The 23,113-nt window shown below is 46.5% G+C and overlaps 4 protein-coding genes across 6 annotated transcripts in view; all 4 read left to right on the forward strand.

Moving 5' to 3' along the window:
* Window positions 1-5,343: 5,343 nt before the first annotated feature.
* Window positions 5,344-9,215, forward strand: HOXA7 (homeobox A7). The gene is made up of 2 exons (XM_061996890.1): window positions 5,344-5,822; window positions 6,906-9,215. The coding sequence occupies exons 1-2, from the start codon at window positions 5,447-5,449 to the stop codon at window positions 7,187-7,189; spliced, it is 660 nt and encodes a 219-aa protein (XP_061852874.1). The 5' UTR covers window positions 5,344-5,446; the 3' UTR covers window positions 7,190-9,215.
* Window positions 9,216-9,628: 413 nt separating this feature from the next.
* Window positions 9,629-23,113, forward strand: part of HOXA3 (homeobox A3) — a 45,190-nt gene continuing 31,705 nt past the window's right edge. For 2 of the 3 annotated variants that reach the window (XM_061996625.1, XM_061996630.1), the window contains exons 1-2: window positions 14,653-14,714; window positions 22,009-22,113. The gene's annotated coding sequence lies outside the window, so the exon portion shown is untranslated. Of the gene's footprint in view, window positions 9,987-14,652; window positions 14,715-22,008; window positions 22,114-23,113 lie in introns of those variants that run through there. The other variant, XM_061996628.1, reaches the window with a different exon arrangement.
* Window positions 14,062-18,038, forward strand: HOXA6 (homeobox A6). The gene is made up of 2 exons (XM_010201317.2): window positions 14,062-14,714; window positions 16,075-18,038. Exons 1-2 carry the CDS (start codon window positions 14,279-14,281, stop codon window positions 16,332-16,334), a joined length of 696 nt encoding a protein of 231 aa, XP_010199619.2. The 5' UTR covers window positions 14,062-14,278; the 3' UTR covers window positions 16,335-18,038.
* HOXA5 (homeobox A5) lies at window positions 18,228-21,092 on the forward strand. Its single transcript, XM_010200514.2, has 2 exons — window positions 18,228-18,995; window positions 20,025-21,092. Exons 1-2 carry the CDS (start codon window positions 18,434-18,436, stop codon window positions 20,273-20,275), a joined length of 813 nt encoding a protein of 270 aa, XP_010198816.2. The 5' UTR covers window positions 18,228-18,433; the 3' UTR covers window positions 20,276-21,092.

A 23,113-nucleotide genomic window follows, 5' to 3' on the forward strand; every position in this document is an offset into this window, starting at 1 on the left:
AGAAAACGTCCAGCACTAAACACGCTTGAAGAAATGCTGTGAAAAGGCTCGCCTTACCAGCGCGTTCATTTAAAAATCCCTTCTAGAGATAATTGCCCATGCAAAAATGTTGTTTCGAACGCCACACAATTTTTCCTTCCCTTGTCTTCACGTTTGGGGTTTGTTTGTTTGGTTGTTTTTTTCCATTTAAATGTTCCGTGGCGAATAAGGTCAACACGTTGCGTTTTATTAGCGCCTCAGATTTTATATTTATGTATAGATACATACACAGATACAGACAAATTTTACTGATAATTATGGTAGAATTTATGGTGTCAATTTTACTCGCAGATTTAGCAGAAGAAAAGAGCTGGGCTGGCAGTAGGCTGGAATAGAGAATAATTTAAAAAAAGGATTTCGTAGAGAAGAAAAAAAAAAGGATTTCTATTTAAAAAAACAGAAAAATCTTTCTTTGGAGTGGAAGATTTTCACACACTCCCCTCATTGTACCCACCCCTCCCCCGCCGCCCCGAGCCAAACCAAGCTCAGCAACAAAAGAAAATAGCAAAGCTTGCTGTAATCTATCCTTTTTTTTTTTTTTTTGGGGGGGGGCCCCGACATTTTACTTCTCAGTGTAGATATCCTCCATAATATGAGCCGCAGCACACTTCTATACCACATCGACCCTTGCTTGCAAATATAATAATAATAATAAAAGCCTTATTGTTTTGGGGAGGTATGCTTGCATATATATATGTATTTAAAGCAAAATAAGACGGAACGCACTTATGGTCTCGGCAGAAGTTGTTGTTAGGAAAATTCAGAGCCATACAGTGCAATAAAAGAAAATGACTGCTGTAACCGTTTATGGGGTGTAAAACGCTGCAGGGTTAAAGGCAAAACTTAGGGAGCCGGCAAGAAGTTTACAGATGTGCAGAACTGTTAAAAAAAAAAAAAAGAAAAAAAAAAGATTTCGCCTTCACCTTAAAAAGAACACAACAACAACCAAAAAAAAGAGAAGGAAATCCAAGGTAAGATTTGACGAGATCTAATTAGCAAAAGGGAGCTCGTTTTGGTGCGCGCACACACAAAAAGCCCCTAATTGATCCCTGAGCCAGTATTTGGGGATGCTGGGACGCCCTCTGTTGTTGCAGACAGAGGCAACTTCAAAGAATCAGCATTAAGAGTGTGTAATAAATGACGGGTCTGCAAACTGTCTGGAATTCGGCTCTTAATGAGTTTACAACTGTCCAGCCACAATTAAGATTTTCTACAAAAGCCTTTTCATTTGTTTTGTCTGGCTGTTTTAGATAAAGTGGGCGAGCGGAAATAACAACCTTTTATTGGCCTTCCCCTGCTTAAATCCAGGCTGGAAGCTGGACATTTATCTTGCAGTGCGCTGGCGGCAGAGGCGCTGGCTCCGCGGGGCCGGCGCGGCGCGCAGTGGCGCGGGACAGCGGGCGGCAGTGGCGGAGGCGCGGCGGCAGATGGCGCTGTGAGCCCGCGAAAGAGAGCTCACGCGCCCGCCCGCCATCAAGCGCTCGGCCGCCTCCCCGAAAGCTCCTAAAATGTCGACTTTATGGGATTGTAACTGGGATGGGAACCGCTGGCTTGATTTTAGCATAGGCTGAGAGGTTTGATTTTTGGGTTGGGTCGTCCACCTCGCATTGTCTCGAGAGTACGGTGAGGGTTGCCCCCCTGCCACTGGGCGCCGTTAGGGTGGCATTCACCACCTGGCCATGCTCGGTGTACTCGTGGCAAAAGTAAAGCTTGCTCTGGGCCGAGGACATATTCTGCAATTATTATTCCCAAAACATCGGGGTATTTGCTATTAACTAACAGAAACAGATGGATCCCTGACACTGAACTGCCAGCTCTTCTTTTCCATGCCCCAAATCTTCGCCCTTGCCTGGCCGAGCTCTGAGCCTGCAGACAGGATGTCCCCATCTCCCGAAGGGCCGGTCGCCAGGGTATTGTAAATACTTGGAGAAAGGGGAAATCGGAGGGTTCGGGCAGGGTGAAAGCGGATCTCTCCGGATCAGCCCGGGAGGAACCCCTCGAAGAGCTTGGCCCTCGGAGTGGGGGGCGAAGCGAGGAGTTTCCCAGTGCCCTCCTCCGTCCCACGCAGCCGGAGACACGGCCTTGCGGGGAAACGGCAGCGCCTCAAACCTCTCGTTTGGAAATTATTTACCGGCGACAGCTGTCCTTAATACAAATAAAAAGCCCTGCTTGTGTCCTCAGCAATTTCAGCTCTGTGGGATCGGTTGTAATTATATGATACAGATGGGAGAAGGCTGATGCTCTGCAAACTTGACGTGTCTCTCCAAGTCATTCATAACTTCGTCTCGCCCTTTCTTTTGACTTCCTCCAGTCGTTTTCTTATTTTTTCCCCCGTTTTGCTTTCGTTGGCTTTCATGTCTTGAGAATGAGTCTTGGTGAAGAAGTGGAGTATTTTCAGACGGCAGAGGAGGAAAGTAATTGGAAGGAGAATAAAGGCAGGAGGAAAAGTCACAAAACGTGGACTGAAATACGAACGTTGTATTTTTCAAGTTTAAGTAAACAAATTTTTAAGTAAACAAATCTCTGCATAGTATTCCGTAAGATAACTGCGTTCCCTGCGTGTTATTTATATTTCCTTAAATCAGAGTCAATCTCTTTCTATCGAAATTCTGCGTCGGGAAGAAACGTGAGCACTGAGCTATTTTTTCCCTACACTGTTACAAAGATTTAGTTCTTTCTAGGGATAAAGAATTAGAGCCACTCCCTGCTTTCTAACAAGAGCTTTCCTATCAAATGTTTTTCTACAGTGGCATTGCTAAACTTATTATGATTAATTATTATTTTTCCTTGGGCAGTAAAATTATATTGAAATTAAGAAGTGTTTATGCGGCGTCATACTAAGTAATAACTTGGCACGGTAAGCTCCATTATAATCGTGGATAAATTATGGCGAGAAGAGATTCCAAAACAACAAAATCTTCTCTAGTAGGAACCACATCAAGATACTGCTTAATACCCAAGCCATAATCATGTAGTGCTCCCAGGTCGCTTATAACTTATGAGAACCGTTTTATCACTACCTTTTTACTTCCCGGAAAAGCTCAGAAGGCAAAAAGAGGTAGTGAAGAGCTCACAAGAAAAAAAACAAATACCGCGAATCCCACCCAGAGGATTATTTTTCAAAGCATGTGAGAATACTGCGGTGACCGAACCTTGCAATCTGCACCCATTCACAGTTTCCTTTACTGGAAAAGAATAAAATAAAATTAAAAATGCATTTTCAGGCTCAGGGATCCAGACTGGTTTTGTAAGCGACAAAAGGAGATTTCAGAGACCGCATTGTGCCTAACACGTATGTGATGGGGGAAGTAAACAAGGTTCATTCATTGAAGATTTTTGGAGAAATCTTGAGACTTGGCAGGAAAAAAAAAGCTTAATGTAAAAAGATATATGTTTAGGAAAACGTGATAGCAGTAAGTACATACACGCATGAGAAAATACATAAACGTGTAAATTGTACAGAATCAGAGAGCTCGAAGTACAGCTACCTAGCTAACATATTCAGTCCTATGCTGTCCATATTTAAGTCTAGACGTTAGTTATATTTACTGTTTCTTTCTTCTTGCATCTCGATATGTTGTCACCAGAGGAACAATTTATTGGTCTCATGTAATCTTCTTCAACCTCTTTGATCTTCTTGGTCGTTGTCTTGTTTGCATCACATTCGTTTAACTTCTTGGGCCTTTATTTCTTTCCATCAGTCTCTTCTGCTGGCGTGTTCCCACATCGGGACTACGACGGCGGAGATACTGCCTGACATTGTCGAATTGGAAGAAGTAACCGAAGTGGGCTTCTCCTTTATGCCTGCAAATAATAATTGTGTTTTCACGTACTAAATGAAACAGTGTTTTCACGTACTAACACTTGAAAAATATCTATATACAGCCGCCACATTTGCATGCTCTAAAGCAGCAATATCTCGGGGATCTTGCTTTAGAGTGTTTTCTTGCTTCTGTCAGTAACCTATATTCATGGGGCTGCAATAACCGCTCATAAAGAGTCCCACGGGGTGCGTGTGTGTGTTGAAGGTGTGTGTGGGGGTACAATGTCCCACGTTTACAAAAGTTTAGTGTCCATGCGAAATATAGCCAAGAACAATTTTAACTGGTGAGAAAGTCTTTGTACACGGGGCACCAAACTATAATTGAAAGGAGAATTTCCGGGGCAATTCCATTGTGCTCCTTCCAGTTTATTATGTGCAATACAGGCAGGCAGTAAAAGCTGTCTTTACCAGGACTCCCTGTCTGAGGGAAGGAAACTCATTTTACGATCCATTTAAAGGAAGGGCACGCCGCAGCATCCTCAATGGAGAGGCATTCTCATTGTTGGGGAGCCCGGGGTTTACAAATGCAGCAACGCTCCCCATCATCTGAGAGCACCGCTGCAGCCTGACAGCGAGGTAGGTAGGACGGAAAGGTGAATGGGGTGTTAAATAAGCGTCTGAGGTTTTAAGCCGTTTGCAGGCGATTTCTTCAGCTCTAGCGGTTTGGGGATTTTTTGGGGTTTTTTTTGGTTTTTTTTTCATTTTTAGGCGTCCACGAAGTTGAGTCCTCGCAGATGTGTGTGTCCCCCCAATTTTTAGTCGTTTCGGGTTTTGTTGCTTTGTTTTGGTTTGGGTTTGTTTGTAGGGTTTTGTTGTTGTTGTTGTTGTTGTTCCTGAGTGACCGTGTTTTTTGCCTAGGGAGGAACCGGCTGCGTTCCCTCCAGGGGAATTTTCAAGGCGGGGACAGCCTTTCAGGGCCAGTGGTGGACCGGCGGGGTGCGGCCGTGGCGGGGCCCGGCGGCCGGGGGTTACCCCTGCCAAACCCCGCTGCGGCGTTTCGTCCCACTTCTTTTCCTTGCGGAAAAAAAAACATGCGAGGGTCATGAGCTTCCTTTAAAGCTTGGTTTTTTTTCCATTTTATTTTTCGTGGCACCCCGCCGGTCCGTCTGAAGCCTCACATGGTGCGCGAGTGCTGCGTCCCCCTGGGCGCGCCGAACGTCCCCTCTCTCGCCGCACCCCCCCTCCACGTCCACCGCGTCGGCGCCGTCCGGGGCGGGGGGAGAAGGGGGGACGACGGGGAGCTGCCGGCGGCTGGAGGTCGCTGCCGGTGCGGCGACAGCGGCAGCCGCAATCCCAGCCCCGGCTCCGTCCTCGACTCAGGCGCCGGCCCCGGCCCCGACCCCGTCCCAGGCCTGGCCCCGGCCCCGTCCATGGCCGGGCACCGGCGAGCCGCGGCCGGCACCACCTGTGAGGCGGGCGGGGATTGGCGGGCGGCGTCATATGACCGGTCACGTGCCCGAGGCAGCTCAGTCCAAAAGAAAATGGGGTTTGGTGTAAATCTGGGGGTGTAATGTTATCATATATCACGCTACCTCGTAAAACCGACACTGAAGCCTGCCGGACAACAAATCACAGGTCAAAATTATGAGCTCTTCGTATTATGTGAATGCGCTTTTTAGCAAATATACGGCGGGGGCTTCTCTTTTCCAAAATGCAGAGCCTACTTCTTGCTCCTTTGCAAGCAACTCCCAGAGAAGCGGCTATGGACCAGGCGCGGGTGCCTTCGCCTCCTCCATGCCCGGCTTGTACAATGTGAACAGTACCATTTATCAAAGCCCGTTCTCTTCCGGATACAGCCTGGGCTCTGATGCCTACAACCTGCATTGTTCCTCTTTTGATCAGAACATTCCCGTCCTCTGCAATGAGCTAACCAAACCCAGCTGTGAGAAAGCGGAGGAAAGCAACCTGCACAACCAGGCTGAGCCTAATTTCCGGATATATCCCTGGATGAGGTCTTCAGGTAGGGGCAAGCGGAGAGGGCTCGGAGCAGTGGCAGTCAGGCAAAGCGTGTCGCCAGAATTACTGTCAGCACAGCCTTTATGGTTTTAATTATAGCCGAGGCGCCATTGCGTAGAAAGCCCGTGGCATTGTATGTAAATGAGTATCATAAAACTTTTTATTGCCCAATTAATGGGTTCTAGCCTCGTAAATTTATTTAACTCCATTTGCTATGGAATTTTAGCTCTGAGTTGATTTTCGTTGTTTGCTATAGAAATGTGGAGAGTTGGCTGCGGGTTCCCCGAGACCCCACGGGTAAGCGTCTCCCCTGCCCTCTGCTGAAGTTGGGCAAAAAACCTAAATTCCGCTCGCTGAGGGAAGCGGAGGGGAGAGGAACGTACAGGATCGAGGTACGGGCTGCTGAGGACTTTGCCAGCCCACGTTGCCAAGACATGCCACTCTCATCTCCCCTGCCCTTTCCACGGAGATAAAGATCTATAGAAATGTACTAAACAGGAAAACGGGGCGGGGGGGCGGGGGGAGGTGAGGGTGGAGGGAGTCTGAGGGCGAGTGTGAAAAAGGAGAGCTCTCTTCTGGAGCTAAATGCTATATATTGTTTACGATTTAGGCGGAGTGAGAGAGTGAGGGGTGGAGGGAGCCCCCGACATTAAAATAAAATAAATACCATCCAGTCTTCCAGCTTTTTATTTCCCCTTGCAAAGCGCGAAAGTCTGGAAGGTTTTAAGGAAATACATCGCCTGGGGGAAAAGTTCCTCCTCCCAAAAGCAATTTCCTCCCCCACCTCCTCTTGAATGCTTTCTCTCCACTTTTTCTTGGTCTCGAGCAACTTAATTTTTGCCCTGTCTGAGCAGGGCAGGTCGTGTGGCTGAAATGTCTTTGTTAGGACAAAGTGTGGGGGGGCGAGTGGAAGTGAGAGAAGGGGATCACTCACTCTCACTCGACTGCTATTTGTTTGCTTGTTTGGTTGTTTATTTAAAAATATAAATAATAATAATGATGGGGGCGGGAGAAAATTAAAAAAAAAAAAAACCAGAAAACTTTCCACCTCTTTCCTAACTTCTGGCCGTGTGTGCCTTGCTTTCAGGTCCAGATAGGAAGCGAGGGCGCCAGACCTACACCCGCTACCAGACCTTGGAGCTGGAGAAGGAATTCCACTTCAATCGTTATCTAACTCGGCGGCGGAGAATAGAGATCGCCCATGCACTCTGCCTGACGGAGAGGCAGATAAAAATCTGGTTCCAAAACAGAAGGATGAAGTGGAAGAAGGAGCACAAGGAAGAGAGCTCCAGCACTCCAGTTCCCAAAGAGCCCACGTCAGCAGCAGCCTCTGTCGAAAAAGTGGAGGAAGACGAAGAGGAGGAGGACTAAGGAGTCCCACTCGAGGAAGCAATCTCTCAGTATAATGTATGCACATGACAGTTGAAAAAGCTCCCTTTAAAGGAAAAAAAAAAAAGAAGAAAATAAAAAAGAGAGAGACTCACTGTTTTATTTAAAAAGAAAAAAAAAATCAGTTCCCTTTAATAATCATATTGCAAGCGAGGGTTTGCAACCATGAAAATGGTTTTTGGGATGGTTTTCCAGCCTTCCCTCCATTCTCTGGTCCTCCCCAAACCTACCCTATGCCGAACCTTTCGGTAATATATCCTGATAGTATCCTACAATCATTTGTTTTTTCGTTCACCCAAACCTGGGTGGGTTTGTCCAGGGGACATTTCAGTGGGAGGACTGCTACTTGCACAGATAGTAAACCGTAACCTTCCGCAGTAGCTACCTGACTCAATAGTCCCAATCATGTGTAAGGGGAAAAGTGCATTAGGCTCACACTAAGAAAAACTACCTAATTTTGAATAAGTAGCTCTGCACTTTTCCCCCCTTTTTTTTAGTTACTGTTAGAAAAGTATTGTAACTAGCAGCTACACTAACAAAAGGTTAAACAGTAATGATTTTGAAAAATTCCACAAACCACTACAATCTACAGCAATGATTTGTACTACCTATTTTCCAGACTACCTATATATCTTGCTCCGCCTACCTATCTTCAAAAGTATGCTGTATTTTAGTAGTCAAAAGAAGATAACATTACTAATGTGAATTGCAAAATGCTTTTAGAAATGTAGGTGTAGTCATTTGAAAAGCACGCATCAATAGCTTTGGTATAGAATTTGGTACTGAAAAGGCTGAATATATTTAAAGTTAAAATAATATATTTATTCCAAAGCAATTATAAATTAAAACCATATGCTGCAATACATCTTTGTTTTCGATTCTTTACTATTCCGAGTAAGGAAGCAAACATACGCCAATATTGTATAAAGGGATTTAGTATCTCCCGTTGGCTTCTACCTTCGACTGCCTCTGCTACAGGCTTTTTCTTATTCTAGGTTGATCTTACTTAACATAGCGAAAAGTGTTCATCGAAAAGTGAATTCAAATGACCATGTAACCACCTTTAAAAAAACCCATGTTTGTCCTGATTATCCGAACGTGTTAATAGGTAATACCGTGATTTTTCCTACAATGGCAGATACTGTATATTTGAACTTTTTTTTTTTTTTTTGTCATTTATATTAATCTTGGAGCTCATTTGTAAGATCATGTCATAAATTGGAAAGTATTTAATTAACCTGGAAACTTTGTAGCATGATGTATTGTTAAGAACTCTGTATAAATCCGTCTTGAAGGTTTGGCAAAAGTTTATTCAAAAATTGTATGTTACAATGTGTTTCAATGTGTTCGTTGTGAACATTTGGATATGCCGTGTAAGTATTGGAAGTGAAAAAAAAATGTCTGTGAACTCTCTTTGGAAGTGATACCGTGTATAAGTATCTCCCACGATAAATGTGTTTTATGTTACACAGAAAATAAATATGCTTGTTGACAATTAAATGTGTTTCTTTATTAGGCAAGCAGTTCGAAGGAAGCATCAAAAAATAAATTACACGGACAAATAAAGAAATTAGACCATATAAATATCTTTTTTTTTTCTTTTCCCCCGTAATCGTAAGAAAAAAAAAATCCAAGGTAGTGACTTGATAGGAATCGGTCAGCACTTGGTGTTGAGTTTTATTTTTTTTTCCTTAGCGCAGTTGATTAATAAAGCGGAAAGCCGCCTTTATGGGAGGGCTTCCTTCCACCGTGTTCCCGCGTCCTCTTGCAATCCTCTTGCAATAACCACGGTCCTGGCGTTCCGCGATCAAGTCGAAATCTCACGCAGTGAAATAATATTTTGTAATAAATATAAAATACGATACGAAACTTCCAATGATAAAGGACCTGGTGGGGGACGTGTGTGGTTTAGGTGTGTGCTTGCAGGGGGCGGGGGTCAGTGGGTTGGCATCAAAAAAGAGAAAAATCACTCTGCTTTAGAAAAATGTATCATTTCTACCAGGTATCACGTAATGTCAAAGAGATCTAATATTCTCTATCTTCTTTTTTTAATAAAGTAAAAAAATTAAAAAATCTCATCTGAAAAGTCTCTTTAATTCAGCCGAGTAAATACAGGTAGAACCAAAGCATGATTTGTGCACAAGTTCCCTTTTTCTACTACACTCCGTTCCTGATCAACGTGCTAATTTTAATTTTAATAAAATTAGTACAAACTCCAGGTCTTTTAAAAAACTCCAGGGCTGCCTCTGTGGTAAGATGGCGCCTCTCTAAGACCTGCCTCTTCTTAGTGATGAGGAAAAGGCCATAAATCCGTTGTTGTTTATGAAAATTTACAACTTTGCAATACAACTTTATGAGTTGTTCGGTTTTTCCATTGGTCGTTGTCGGTCATGTGGATGGTAACCGTGAACATGAACTTTTTTATAATTTCCCTTGCGAGAATAGAGCCGCATTCTTTTGCTGAGCTCTGTCCTGCTTCGGATCTCTCTGGCTTTCAATCCCCATTTCATTTGTTCTTTGTAAGGCAATAGTGAGCAGAGTGTGCGGAGGTTCGGCATAAGCAGCCGCCTAGAACACAGATCCGGGATGGCAATTTCCAGTTCCCCCGCTGGAAGGTGTGGCATATTGGATTCAAAGCACTGGCGTGGCAGATTTTCAACTTGCAACCTGGCTAATTTCCTGCTTCTTCTGGCACCAAAAGGAGGGCGATTCGTCTCCTGTGCAGCCAAAGCGACAGCTGTCAAAGTCGCAGGGGCTCCTGTGAGCCAGAACCTAAAAGGTGAGAAATGTATATGACACTACCGTGAGCAGGGAAACATGGTTTAAGACGTTTAAATATTAGACAAGTGCATTTAAATCAAATATTATCGTCCAGAAATAGAGATAGCTGCAGCTCAGTTAATTTTGACTTAACCAGTGCATGCAAAAATATATCTAAATAAAATGTCTGTTTTCTATTATTTAGTAAGGAAGCTATGGATTTATTTTTAATTGATTTTGGGGGGGAGAGGGGATGATCACCAAGTTTATACCTGCATTTGCAGGTGGTTCAGGTTATTTTCTAAGAATTCAATTTTACAGCATCAATCTGAGGGGATTTTTTTTTTTTTTTTTTAGTACGAGGAAAAAAAGAAAGAATCCCCCAGATATTAATTATATTTTTTAAAAATTGACAGCATTAACTTGAAGATCATTTGCGCCAACTGAAATTTCGATGTAATTTCTACTTTACTATTTCAGGAAAAAACAAAAACAAAAAACCACGAGCCAGCACAATATCTCCTGGCTCCTCTGGAAGGTCCAGGATAAAGGTTACAGGAGAGATGGGGGAAAGAACAAAAATGTGTCTTTGATTTTCTTTATCTGATTGTGCACTGGCTGCCAAATGCCCCTGCCCGGCCGTGGGTCCGGCGGAGCCGCATTCCCGGCGCGTTCCGTGGGTAGTTTGAGCGCCTCGGCTGCGCGGAGCAGACGCTGCAGCGGCAAAACCCAGCTCAGTGGCGGAGACGGAGCCTTTTTTTTTCTTTTTTTTTTTCCCCAAGTCTCTTTCCCCTTTCTCTCCTTGTTGTGACTGTAACGGTGCGACGCTGGGGCGGGGAGAGCGGCGGCTGTCGGGCCGGTACCCCGCGGTGTGTGCAGGGGGGCCGAGGGGGAAGCGGGGCCCCGGGCACGGAGTTGCGGAGACACGCCGCCGCCCTGGTCCGCTCCCGCCTCCTCATGGCGAAAAAGCGGCTCGAAGCCTTGGCCCCGGCTCTGTTTGTGCCGCGGGCTGTTAAAGCATTGCATTTGCATGGCATTGCGGTATACGCCGGACTGGAGCTGCAGCGGGCTGCGGATTATTTATTGCGGGGCGGCGGGTGCTCAGTGCTGCCACAGCGTGGCGGGACGGCGGAGGCGGGCATCGAACGCAGCGGCCCCCGCAGCCTCTGGAAAAGGCTGCGCCGGGAGCCTGCGCTGCTCAGGGGAGACCCAGAGAAAAGGAAAATTGGAGAAAACAAAAACCAAAACAAAAGAGAAAATAAAATAAATCCGGCCTACCTTTTTCTACGGGAACACGGGAGCTCGCCCCCGGGCAAGATGTTCCGGCAGGACCGGCTCTGCCCCCTCCCCTTCCTCTCCGCTTGTACCTCGGTGTGTGTCAACTGTAAAATATCACAGTGGGAGCTGGCCGGGGATGACTTGCTTGCGTCCCCCCAGCTAGACTTCCGACACCCCTGCAGTCTAAACAACGGTTCGTCTTGCCCAAACTGTTTGGATTAGGAGCTATTAGTTAAAGGTTGGTTTTGGTGAGGCCGCCGAGCATGAGGATTTGTAAGTGGTTTTATAGAGGAGGCGGCTGTGAAGCTGAAGAGGATAACTGCCCCCGCACCTGTATCCGAGGTGGCTGAGGTTGCCGGCCGGTTTTGCTGCGGGAGAAGGAAGGCGCGGTGTTTGGTGGAGGAGGCGATGGGGGTTCGGAGAATTCCGAAAACAAATCAAAGGCGGATGAAATAGACGAGCATCGCAAAGTGTGACTTTGTTGCGGTGGTGAAATGCGGCAGCTGGCTTTCTGCTTTTCCAGAGGGGAGACGGTGAAGGGAAACTACTGTGAAATGTGTCCAGGCCGGGCATTGCCACGGCAGAGTTGGGGGTAACAGATTATTGTAATTCGGGGTTTTCTGGGGGTAGGGGGAGGAGCAGAAAGGGCGCCTGAATGTGACTGAAGCGGAGATTGCAGTGCAGATTGTTTAGCTGTCACTGTAACTACTCTAACATGAACGAGCCAGGCAGACATGCACTTTTTTTTTTTTTTTTTTTTTAAATATTATGGGATTGACAAAGAAATGTTTTCACTCCTGGTAGTCGGGCTTTGGACAATTTGGTTTGGATGTAAGCAAGAAGTTGAAAAAGAGGAAAGAAACAAAAAGAGACGGGGTAAAAAAAAAAAGAAATCAATCTGTAATCGATGCTATAAAATGTAAATATAACAGCCTGGCGCGATTTTTTTGTTTGTTTGTTTTATTTGGTCTCTGTGTGATGGAATCAAACAAAAGACGGTCTTGCCGCAACTTTTTAAAGTCAGGCCGGTGGATTTCCCTTATCTCGAGTATTAATTTTTCATGATGCGTTTTCGTTGTGACCTACGTTGGTGAAAATGTGCTCTCTCAAAAACCTCTTTGTATTTAGCGTCTGCGTGTTTGGTTGTTGTTTTTCCCTCCTGTTTTAAACTCTACTCGAGCTGAGAAAAAAAAAAAAACTTTCTCTCTCTCTTTTTTTTTTTCCTCTGGAGAAGGCTGGCTTTCAGGAAATACGTTTCTGAAATGACCTTGCAAAGCACACAGCTAGTACGCTGTAATTCTACCAGGTGTGTTTGTGGATTAGCCGGGCTGAAGAGGTTAAGGAAGTTGGGAAGGAAAAAAAAAAAAAAGGAGGCAATCAACATCTGAATGCGAAAGTCCAGCTGAGACTGTGAACAATACAAACTATTGTGGAAAGATGTTTTAACTCGCTGCTGTTTTATAGGTATCGTAATCTGCCCCCGGAAATGAGACAAATAGTCTCCCAACAACAACAAAACTCTCTTTTGAAAGCTACTTTAGGAAACGGTGCTCGTACGAATGTCACTTTCCGTCAGAGCGGGTTTAAAATTAGGCTATTAAATCTGTTGTAATGGGCAGGGATTACGAGTAAACACAGTTTGGAACGAACAACCTCATGTTATCTCCAGGAACTGCAGGGTTACGGCAGAATTTAAAGCGCCTCAGTGAATTTCATCAGCACTGTTGCTGTCCCTGCCCTGGGCCAAGAATTATATTTCCGCTATGAGGTGACTGCCATGTTGAAAAATGAAGGTGGAACTGTTTGTTTCATGGTTTGGGTGGGGTTTTTTAATCTCTTAAAGATACACATCCACGTTTAAGCAAATTATTTGGAGCAACGAAGAAACCGATTGGCTTCTGCTGGCTCATTAGTGGGGCCGTATTAATTAGGAATAGCCCTACTGGCTCGTTTTTGAAATTAAATGTTTGATTCTCTCGACTCGACTCTGGCGGGGAGGACTCGGGTGGAAAGGACACATGGAACTTTACCTGGGGTGCTCGGGCGGTGTCGGGAGCCTGCTTACCCCTTCCCGTGGCCTTCGCCAGCACTTGGTGCAAGACAAAAATCCCTCTCCCTAGAAGGCCACCATTTCCCGCCTCCGTCGCAATCTCTGCGTTAATTATGGGGGTGTTCATTAAGGTACAAGACCTCTTCCACGCGCGAGGCCTTTGTATCTCTGATAAAAGCTGGGTTCAGTACTGAGGCGGGCTCCCCGAGCTCCGAAAGGAAGCCTCAGCGGATGACCGATTTCCGAAAACAAACAAAAACATATAGAGAAAAAAAAATTAAACCCCCTAAAAACTCCAGGTCGCGGTCGCGGCATCGCGGTGGGAAGATGGAGCAAGGTCAGGCCGCCCTCCCACGCCGCGCCGCGCTCAGCTCCCTTCACGTGCTCCCTCCGCTCCAAACTTTCCCCCTGGAGCATCTTCCGCCGGCCGAGAGCCGGGGGCCACTGGCCCACGCGGCCCGCGGCGCTGCGCCGTTCCCTCGGGGGCGACGCGCCTCTCGTGAGGCAACCAACTTTTAAAGCCAGCCTCCTCCACCCCCCACCCCCGCCTGCAGCCGCCGTATGTGTGTGTGTGTGTCGGGGGGGGGTGTCCCCTCGCCGCCGCTGTCACACCGCCCGCGCTGCCTGCTTCTGCCGAGAATTATTACTGTTAGTGTTGCAATGATTGGAATATTTTTCGTGCGGAGGGGCGGTACCGCCACGGGGGCGCGGCCGGTCCCCGCGGCGCTGCGCGGGGCGGCGCGGGGCGGCGCGGGGCGGCGGGGCCTCGGCTGCCGGTAAGTTGGCGGCGCGGTGGCGGCGGCCCCGGGGGAGCGGGCGCCGCGCGCGCTCCCATTGGCCACCCCGCCGTCAGCTGCTCCTATTTTCTGCTGTCGCTTTTGGCGCTCGGCCATCCAGAAACAAACCACTTCGATGACTCCTAATAGTTATCGCCAGATGTACTAATACACAACAAATCACGGTCCGGGAGAGGGGGAGAGCAAATGAGTTCCTATTTCGTGAATCCCACTTTCCCGGGGAGCCTGCCCGGAGGCCAGGACTCTTTCCTCGGGCAGATCCCCCTGTACCCGGCGGGCTATGATGCTCTCAGGCATTTTCCGGCTTCGTACGGGGCAAGCAGCCTGCAGGACAAGGCTTACACCTCACCTTGTTTCTACCAACAGTCCAACACTGTCATCGCTTGCAACCGAGCTTCCTATGAGTACGGAGCCTCTTGTTTTTATTCGGACAAGGAGACTAGTAGCGTCTCTCCCTCCGGCAGTGGTAAACAGAGGGGGGCCGGGGACTACCTGCACTTTTCTCCCGATCAGCAGTACAAATCCAGCGGCGTCCCAGCCAAAATTGTAAATGACGAAGGCACCGACCGGAAGTACACGAGCCCTGTTTACCCCTGGATGCAGCGGATGAACTCCTGCGCTGGTAAGGCATCTCGATGCGATCGGGAGCGGGTGAGGAGGGGGAAGGAAAGTTTCTTTCCTCAAGATGGTTTGATTATTTTTTGGTCGGTTTTTTTTTTGGTGATGTTAGATAAAGTTAAGGCTGCTGAAGAGACACCGTTCCTTCAGGGTAACGTGTCACATGAAACCTTTCCAGATTGTTTTACATTTGGCACGTTGGCATCCTGGGAATGGTGGCAGAGAGTCCAGCTTGGGATTTCGCTAGTGAAAGTTACTGGGGATCATTTGGGAAACGGGGGTGGGGGGGGGGAGGGGGTGGAAACTACAAATAAAGAGAGAAAATGGAGCAGAGCAGTTTTACTACTCTCCTAAATCTGCTGTAAAGCCTCTCTTCTTCATTGTCAGAGAGCAATGTAAGGAATATGCCCTCTGCACTGAGGATCCAATGCATTTGTGGCACATTCCTCCTCCCCCCCCCCCCCTCCCCCAGCTCATTAGCCTGCAAGTATTGGATATTGAGAGCACGTTTCTGGGGTCGTGGGCACACTATCACGGCATTGCGGGTTTTCTCTGACGTACAAGTGAACTTCACATAATTGAACTATTTTGTCCAGGAGTAGTGCTAGAGGGGGAGGATTGTATTTTGTAGTTGCCTTTATTTTTAATAATCCCATACTAGGGCGTTTGCTTCCAGTGTCTGGTAATGACTCGCCTCCTTTCTCCTCCCGAGTTTGTTTGCTGAACTGTGGGTCGCATTTCTCTTTTGGAATGTTAAACTTTTAGCAAGACCATTCTGATGCTGCTTTGCATTCGAGAGCAATAAATTCCGGAGCAAATGGCAAAGGCTCTTCTATGATCTTCAGCTGATGTCTATAATTATACTTAAATTACAGACCCTCTGTAGTCACAGCCATGGCAATAGAGTTTGTTTGTGCAAACACACCCTGATATGCGTGCACATACACACGCACGCACATACACACACACATAGGCGTGCAGCTCTCCGGATTGCACACGTGTGTGTGCGTGTGCATGTGCGTGCACGGACTCTCCACACGCAGAGGGAAGACATTGCTCAGCCGTTCAACTTCGCTTTCCCTAGGGCCACCTTAAAGCCTCTTTGTATCCCAGTTACCCCAGTGCCGTAACCACGCTGCACATCCGCACTTACAGCTGGTCAGGCGGGAGAAAAGGAAAAGAGAGAGAGAAAAAAATCAAGCCTCCAGGAAACCAGAACAGCTTCCCCCTCCACCCCCAGCCCTACTTCCCACCCCCACCCTGTGATTGTGCCTGCAAAGAGAGACAGAATATAATAACCAGTCTTTCTGGTCTGAAATCACCGGGCCCTGTCCAATGCGATCATTTTGTCTTTACTTCTACAGGTACAGTATATGGAACTCATGGGAGACGAGGGAGGCAAACTTACACCAGATACCAAACGCTAGAGTTAGAAAAGGAATTTCATTTTAACAGATACTTAACCCGAAGACGACGTATTGAGATTGCAAACGCTCTCTGCCTTACTGAACGCCAGATTAAAATATGGTTTCAAAACAGGCGGATGAAATGGAAAAAGGAAAACAAATTCATAAATTCCACACAACCCAGCAGCGAAGAAGCAGAGGAAAAGTCAGGGGAGTAGAACCATGTTTAATAAACGCTACCAGGCCTTTCCTTAGAGCTTATTATTACTATTATTTACCTTGTGTTCCTTCTGCTACTAAAATCCTATAAGTTGGTCAAATTCCCGAAAGGTTTGGTTAAAAGATGTACATTTTCAACCATCTGTGACTTTCTTTAATATATGTGGAAGTCCTAGTTTTGAGCTATAGGCATGTGTGTATATAACCACTTTTCCAAAGCATAGATGGCATTGCTTAAAGTGTTAAGAGAAACGGCCCAGGTTTTTAAATATTTGGGATGAGCATCTTTGTGTGCGTGAGTGTTCCTGGCATGCCTGTGAGGGAAGAGATAATCGAGTGTGGGTTGTTGGTTTTGGGTTTTTTTCCCCTTTTAATTAGCAATGTTCATATTGTAGAAATTACAGATTTTAGAAAATCTTGGGGTTACGTTTTTGCTAGCTCCCGTTATGTCAGGCCATCTCGTTATGCTGTGTCCAGAAGCTTGTGGTCTGAAGGGGAAGGGAAAAAAATAGTTTTACTCATGTATAAAATATTTAAATAGCAAAAATAAGGGAAATTCTTTTAAGAAATCGCTGTCTAAAACCCTGGCTATAAACTTACAGTGAAAGTGAAGATGAATTGCAGGGAGATCTTTTAAATGCCGCTAAACTACCTAATCTGCACTACTAGTATTGAAGTAAAAGCTCGGCACTAAACTTCAGGGGAAGCGGTTTAGCAGCGGGCAAATTTCTGTGGTTCACGTTGAGCTAACACCGAGGTTTCGGTGAGCTCAGCTCTAAACAGAAGAGGCTTTGAATTATGGACTACGTTTCTTAGGGCTTTATGGGCTTGGGTCGATCTTTCTTTCTTTTATTCTTTTTAATTTTTTTGTTTGTTTTATTAGAAGTAAAGCGTCTGTCTTACTAACTCAGAGGTCTCCTTCCCCACTTTTGTGGTATCTTAATTCACATTTGCATTTATTAGCACTGGAAAAAAATAAATAGATACTCTAAAGAAAAGTAGCTGCCATACAATGCTTCCAGTTTGGGAGGTTTGTTAGTAAAATAAGAGCAGCGAAAATATTTATTAATATATATCTTATATCTCTTTGTATTATAGTGTGTCTGTGTGAGTGTGAGTATGTTGCTGTGTACAAATACAGTTGTACACGCATCGAGGGTCTTTTGTTTGGAAGACAGCTCAATTTGGGCAACTACTCTGCGTATTTTAAAATCCGAATCTGGAAAATACTGGGGCAAAATGGCTACCGCCGCATTTAGAGGTTTTTGGATCTTTTTCTCCCAGAGGCAGAAAAATAACGGTGGCCGTAAAGCCGCGTGGAATTTGACCCCCTAGTTGGAAAAACGCTGCCCGATATTTCTCTTTCATAGGTACCTGCCATTTCACATCGGCAATATCCGTCTGCCCCTCGAAACCTCAGGCACGGGAAAAAGGCGGGGGGACGGGAGGGAGAATATATATATTTTTTTAAAAAATGAATGTATAGAAGGGTCGCGAGCGCTGCCAACACCCGGCCATGGATCGCGCAGGATTTGTCAACCGATGTAAATACGCCTCTCCCGGAGGAGCAAACGGGCACAAAACAGGGCGCTCTCCGCATACCGGGGTCCCCGGCAGCTGCGACGAGCGACCAAGCTCCGGCCCCACCCTGCGCCCGCTCCCGAGGCCGCTGGCGGCGGCGCCGGGCTCGCTCCGCAGCTCTCCGCGCCGCTCCGCGCCGCCGTCGGGGGCCGTTACCCCGGGCCGACCCCGCGGAGCCGGCGCCATTCCCCGCGCCGCCAGCGGGTGGCGCTGGAGGCCGGCGGACGGGCGGGCGGCGCGGCGGCGGCGCGCAGCGGCGGCGCGCTCCGGGCCGCCCGCGCCCTCCCTGCTCCCCCACCAGTGCACGAGTTTACCTCTAGAGGTCATCAGGCAGGATTTACGACTGGACAACAAAAGCACGTGATGTGAAGCCGTACCCCATATTTGGGTGCCTACGTAGGAGGGAACCAAGTACATGTCCCAGTCATTTCCATAATTCATCATAAATTGTGCAAGGGTGCTATAGACGCACAAAACGACCAAGAGCCACAAATCAAGCACACATATCAAAAAACAAATGAGCTCTTATTTTGTAAACTCATTTTGCGGTCGCTATCCAAATGGCCCGGACTACCAGTTACATAATTATGGAGATCACAGCTCGGTGAGCGAGCAATACAGGGACTCCGCCAGCATGCACTCCGGCAGGTACGGATACGGCTACAATGGCATGGACCTCAGCGTCGGGCGCTCTGCTTCCACCCACTTTGGTGCCAATGAGAGACCCCGCAGTTACACGGCCAACACCACCTCTGCCTCGACAGAGCCCAGGTACAACCAGCCCGCGACGTCTTCCCACTCGCCTCCCCCTGACCCTCTGCCCTGCACCGCCGTGGCCGGTTCGCCTGTCAGCGAGAGTCACCACGGGGTGAAAAACTCCCTCGCCAACTCCACCAGCACTTCGTCCAATTCCAGCAGCAACACGCACATCAGCAGAGATGGGGTTGGCACCTCGTCTGGGACTGAGGAAGACACTCCAGCAAGCAGCGAGCAGGCAAGTGCCCCGACCGACCAAAGCACAGCCCAGGCTTCACAGCCCCAGATCTACCCCTGGATGCGAAAACTGCACATAAGTCATGGTAAAGCAAATAACCCTGTTCTTTCTTTATTTCTCTGGAGGAAAAGGAGGATTTTATGTAAACCGGGTGGCTGTGCCGGGCAAGGTCGGGGAGAGGGGGAGAGGAGGGCGTGAGAGCGGGCAGCCTCCGCGCGCAGCACAACTCTGCACGCCGGGAAGCCCGCTCCCTTCTCTGCGCGAGGCTTCCCCCGGAAAGGAAAAAAAGGATCCGAAAAAAACCAAACCAAACCAAACCAGAAAAACCCCACCCGGTCCCAAAACTACAGCCTGCCTGGCTCCCAGCCCCGGCCCCGGCGGGCAGGGGGGGAGCAGAAAGAGCCTTCCCGAAGGGGGATCGAGAGCAGAGGCTGCTCCCGGCTCTCCTCTGGAAGGGAGATCATCCAGTGGGAACGGCGCGGCTGACCCCATTTATTTTGCTGAGCCGTATTAAAAAAAGAATAGGAGAGGGTGAAGAGGGCAGTTTTCACTGCTGGGAAACCGTGGGGGGAGGGGGGACGAGTCGCCCCAAACTCCGTGGAGAGGGGCTTGAGGGGCGCGGGGAAGCGGAGCAACTTTCAGCCCCGGGTACTTGCCCTGCCCTCGCTGCCGGGGAAGCAACCGAGGGCTCGCTACCTCACAGAGCCTCCCCCAGCTGAGCCGTGGGAAAGGGCTGCACGCTTCAAGCTTTGCTCTCCCAGCCCTGAAAATCCAGCCAGCAGCAGAGGCATCCACCACGCCAGCTTATCTGGGGGAGGCGCGCTGGGAGGGGGGTGGGGAGAATTAGCCTTCAGAAAAGGAATGAAAATAATTCTAAAAAAAATACTAATTCTAACCCCAAATCCAAGCAAAAACTTACCGAGACCACCAAATCCCCCTCCCCCAAGCCTTTCCTAAAAGGGGCTGGAGGGGGAAACTTGTTGAGCATTTATCCAAACCAGAAACAAAACCAGGCAGGGCTGAGAATAACGGTCCTGGCCGCTGGTAGCTGCAATAAGACACGGAGACTGCGAGTGGCTGCTGAGAATCTAAATAATGTACTTTTCTCTTCCAGACAACATAGGGGGACCAGAAGGGAAAAGGGCTCGGACTGCTTACACTCGCTATCAGACCTTGGAGCTGGAAAAGGAATTTCACTTCAATAGATACCTGACCCGCAGAAGAAGGATTGAAATAGCACATGCTCTTTGCCTCTCAGAGAGACAAATAAAGATCTGGTTCCAAAACAGGAGAATGAAATGGAAAAAGGATAATAAGCTGAAAAGTATGAGCATGGCAGCTGCAGGAGGGGCATTCCGTCCCTAAGCGTTTGATCAATTAAAAGTACTGAGCAGTATTAGCTGACCCTGCGTCTCATGTCAGTACTAAGTTGACTTTCTAAAACTTCCTTGTGTTACTTCTGTGAAGAAACCCTGTTCTTGTCGCCCTTATTCATCTTTTAATCATGAGCCTGTTTATTACCATTTTCTCGCGTGTATAAGTAGATCTGCTTTTATCGTACATTTCTTTGTCTTGAATGGCTTTGTCTTGAAAAAAATAATAGATGTTTTAACTTATTTATATGAAGCGAGCTGTGTTACTTGAAGTAACTGTTAAAACAAATCAAAACTAAGCAAAAAAAGGACAAAAAAACGGAAGGTAAAAAAAGGAGAGAGAAAGAAACCCTCCCCCGGTTTAGTACAAATGTTATGTGTTGCACTCAACCTGCTTAACTGTGCATGTGTGGTCAAGTGTTAATGTCTGTATAGCTCCAAGCTGTTAAAAATATTTTTATTCGAACTACCTATATAATTCCCGTGTAATTAATGCTGTTGTAGAGGTGAAATGATGAAATCAACTGAACTTGTCCTACGTGTAGTGAATAGTGAATCTGTGACGAAAACTGTGATTCCAAGCAGTATGTCCTTGCTGTGCCTTTGTATATGACTCTTTGCACGAACTCTTAGAAGTGGCTCTTATTAAGCGCAGCTTCTGTGATGTATGTTTTTTGTGAAGAAAGTTACAAATATAGTCAAAGTCTGGCTGTTTGAGCAAACTGTGATCAGCTTTTTTTTTTTTTTGTATTTGTTTTTAAAAAAAAAAGACTGGAAATCAACAAAAAAAATAAACTTTCTATTGTAAAGTTTTCGTGATCTAGTTTGTGCAAAGCAAGAGGTTGTGCTTCCTGATTTGCCTCAGGAGGGGGAGGGGGGAAAAACCTACGACAAAAAAAACCCAAAACAAACCCGTGCAGAGTTCGTAATAGTATTTTACCTGTCTCTTACTGCACTTTGAAAATGGTAGATGCTGCGATTGTCCGCTACCAGTATTTTAATTGAAAGTTTGACCGTAAGTTCCTCCTTAATGGTTTCTCGCTAGGTGAAAAACTGTATCGTAGGACCACAATGAACACCCTTTGTGGGTGAATCAACTGTTAGTTGTTTGCTGATGGTTGGAAAAAAAAAAAAAACCAAACCAACAACACTAAACCAAAACATGTGCTTTGTTAAAACACGCTGCTAACTCCAAGGCGTGTTTGCATCACTCTAGAATTTCTCCTCTGGTTTCGCTAAGCATATTTGCAGGACAGCCGCGTCCGAGCCCTGTGCGTCTATTCCTAACCCTCACTAACCACATTCCCACTTTTCACCCTTTAAAGATTTTTGGTTTTCTTCGCTACAATTAGTTTGCTATAAACGTAATGTTACTTACCCCATCAGAGCTTGAATGGTTAACTCTTCTGAGCTTCTAAGAGCAACTAAAGATTTGCACATTTACTGACTGGTTACATTGATGCCTTCCCTTAAAAGTTATAAAACAGTAAACTTTATAAGCCTCAGTTCCGGCTATATGACATTTGGGTGCCAAATGAATAGGGTTTTGTCTATGAATTAGATCGTAAAATCATCCATAGCACAGACAGATAGGCTCACTGGCTATAAAAAGTCACGTGGTGCCATTAAAGTAAGTTTTATGGTTTTGGGGAGTTGACATCCAACATTATATACCACATAACATATAATCTCACTGACGCTGGACTTCATTTGACTCTTTTGCAGGCTACGTGTGCCTCCTGGCCATTCAAATTGTCAGGTTTAGGGACAGAAGTATCCAAACCACAAGTTCTCTGTACTGTATGAAAAATGGCTCCTTGCAAGTCAAAGGTAAGTTTTGTCCACAAGTTCCTTAAAGTTTATTTGTACAGTGGAGAAGCCGAGGCTCCTGCTTGCTCTCACTGCCTCTCGCCTCTCTCTTTCTTTCTCTTTCTCTTTCTCTTTCTCTTTCCCTCCCTCTCCGCCTGGAGCTTTTCAGGACGGTCCCATCGAGCCTGGGAGGCAGGATCAACCACTAGTGATTCAGGTTGTGCTGCAGATCCCCCCATCCCTTCACTCGCAACAGCTAGCTCTGTATTTTAACGATCAAATCAAAGTTAACCACAATAAGCGACTTTGGCAGAGATAGATTTTGGGGCCTAGCTTTAATCACTTTGACTACCGCAAAAGATCATTACTTCCTTTGCTCCAATAGGCTCTCCAAGTTTGGAGAGGTTTTGTTTAGCAAAGAGTAGTTACTGCAGGCGATTAAAAAAACAGGAGGAAACAAAATAGATAGGGCTTGATATTATCTGGGCAGTGTCTTATGTAGACATGATAGAGTTGGAGGCGTGTTGATATGATAATAATATTTGGATTGGTGAAATATGTTGCATATCAGAGCTGGTATTAAAATGACACAGACTGTACTGGAGCATTTCAGGTTCCTATTTTCTGCATTGGGTTGTGCAGAAAGCTTTAGCTATGTGCGTGTGTCCCCCTGCAAACGTGTAAGTGTGTTTCGGAGCTGAGCGTTTATAACGTTGCTTTAACTTTTCCCAGATCCTGTATGTAAATGCATAAACATAAATATATTTATGTGCCTGTGTGGTGCATGTACAAATCGATGCATATGCTTGTGTAAAGCTGTGCACACACAAATATATGTCTGTTACTGCTGGTTGACACCTATAAAGGGTGTGTACGTGTGGATATATGTATAGGTTTTGTGACTTTTTCCTTTTTTTTTTTTTAAAGCAAACCAATTGACTGTAACTTGTAACATTAATAGGAGGGACTACAGGTCGTTAGAGTGTTGCAAATTATGAAATACAGGCTTGGTTTATTGAGG

The sequence above is a fragment of the Colius striatus genome, chromosome 5 (assembly GCF_028858725.1).
Source record: "Colius striatus isolate bColStr4 chromosome 5, bColStr4.1.hap1, whole genome shotgun sequence".
Classification (NCBI taxonomy): domain Eukaryota; kingdom Metazoa; phylum Chordata; class Aves; order Coliiformes; family Coliidae; genus Colius; species Colius striatus.

Bases quoted from the DNA above. Each gene is read 5' to 3' on its own strand.
- HOXA7 (XM_061996890.1), top strand. From the start codon at position 5,447: ATGAGCTCTTCGTATTATGTGAATGCGCTTTTTAGCAAATATACGGCG. The intron at 5,823-6,905 runs GTAGGGGCAAGC...CCTTGCTTTCAG, and splicing joins TCCCTGGATGAGGTCTTCAG to GTCCAGATAGGAAGCGAGGG.
- HOXA5 (XM_010200514.2), top strand. From the start codon at position 18,434: ATGAGCTCTTATTTTGTAAACTCATTTTGCGGTCGCTATCCAAATGGC. The intron at 18,996-20,024 runs GTAAAGCAAATA...TTTCTCTTCCAG, and splicing joins AAAACTGCACATAAGTCATG to ACAACATAGGGGGACCAGAA.
- HOXA6 (XM_010201317.2), top strand. From the start codon at position 14,279: ATGAGTTCCTATTTCGTGAATCCCACTTTCCCGGGGAGCCTGCCCGGA. The intron at 14,715-16,074 runs GTAAGGCATCTC...TTACTTCTACAG, and splicing joins GCGGATGAACTCCTGCGCTG to GTACAGTATATGGAACTCAT.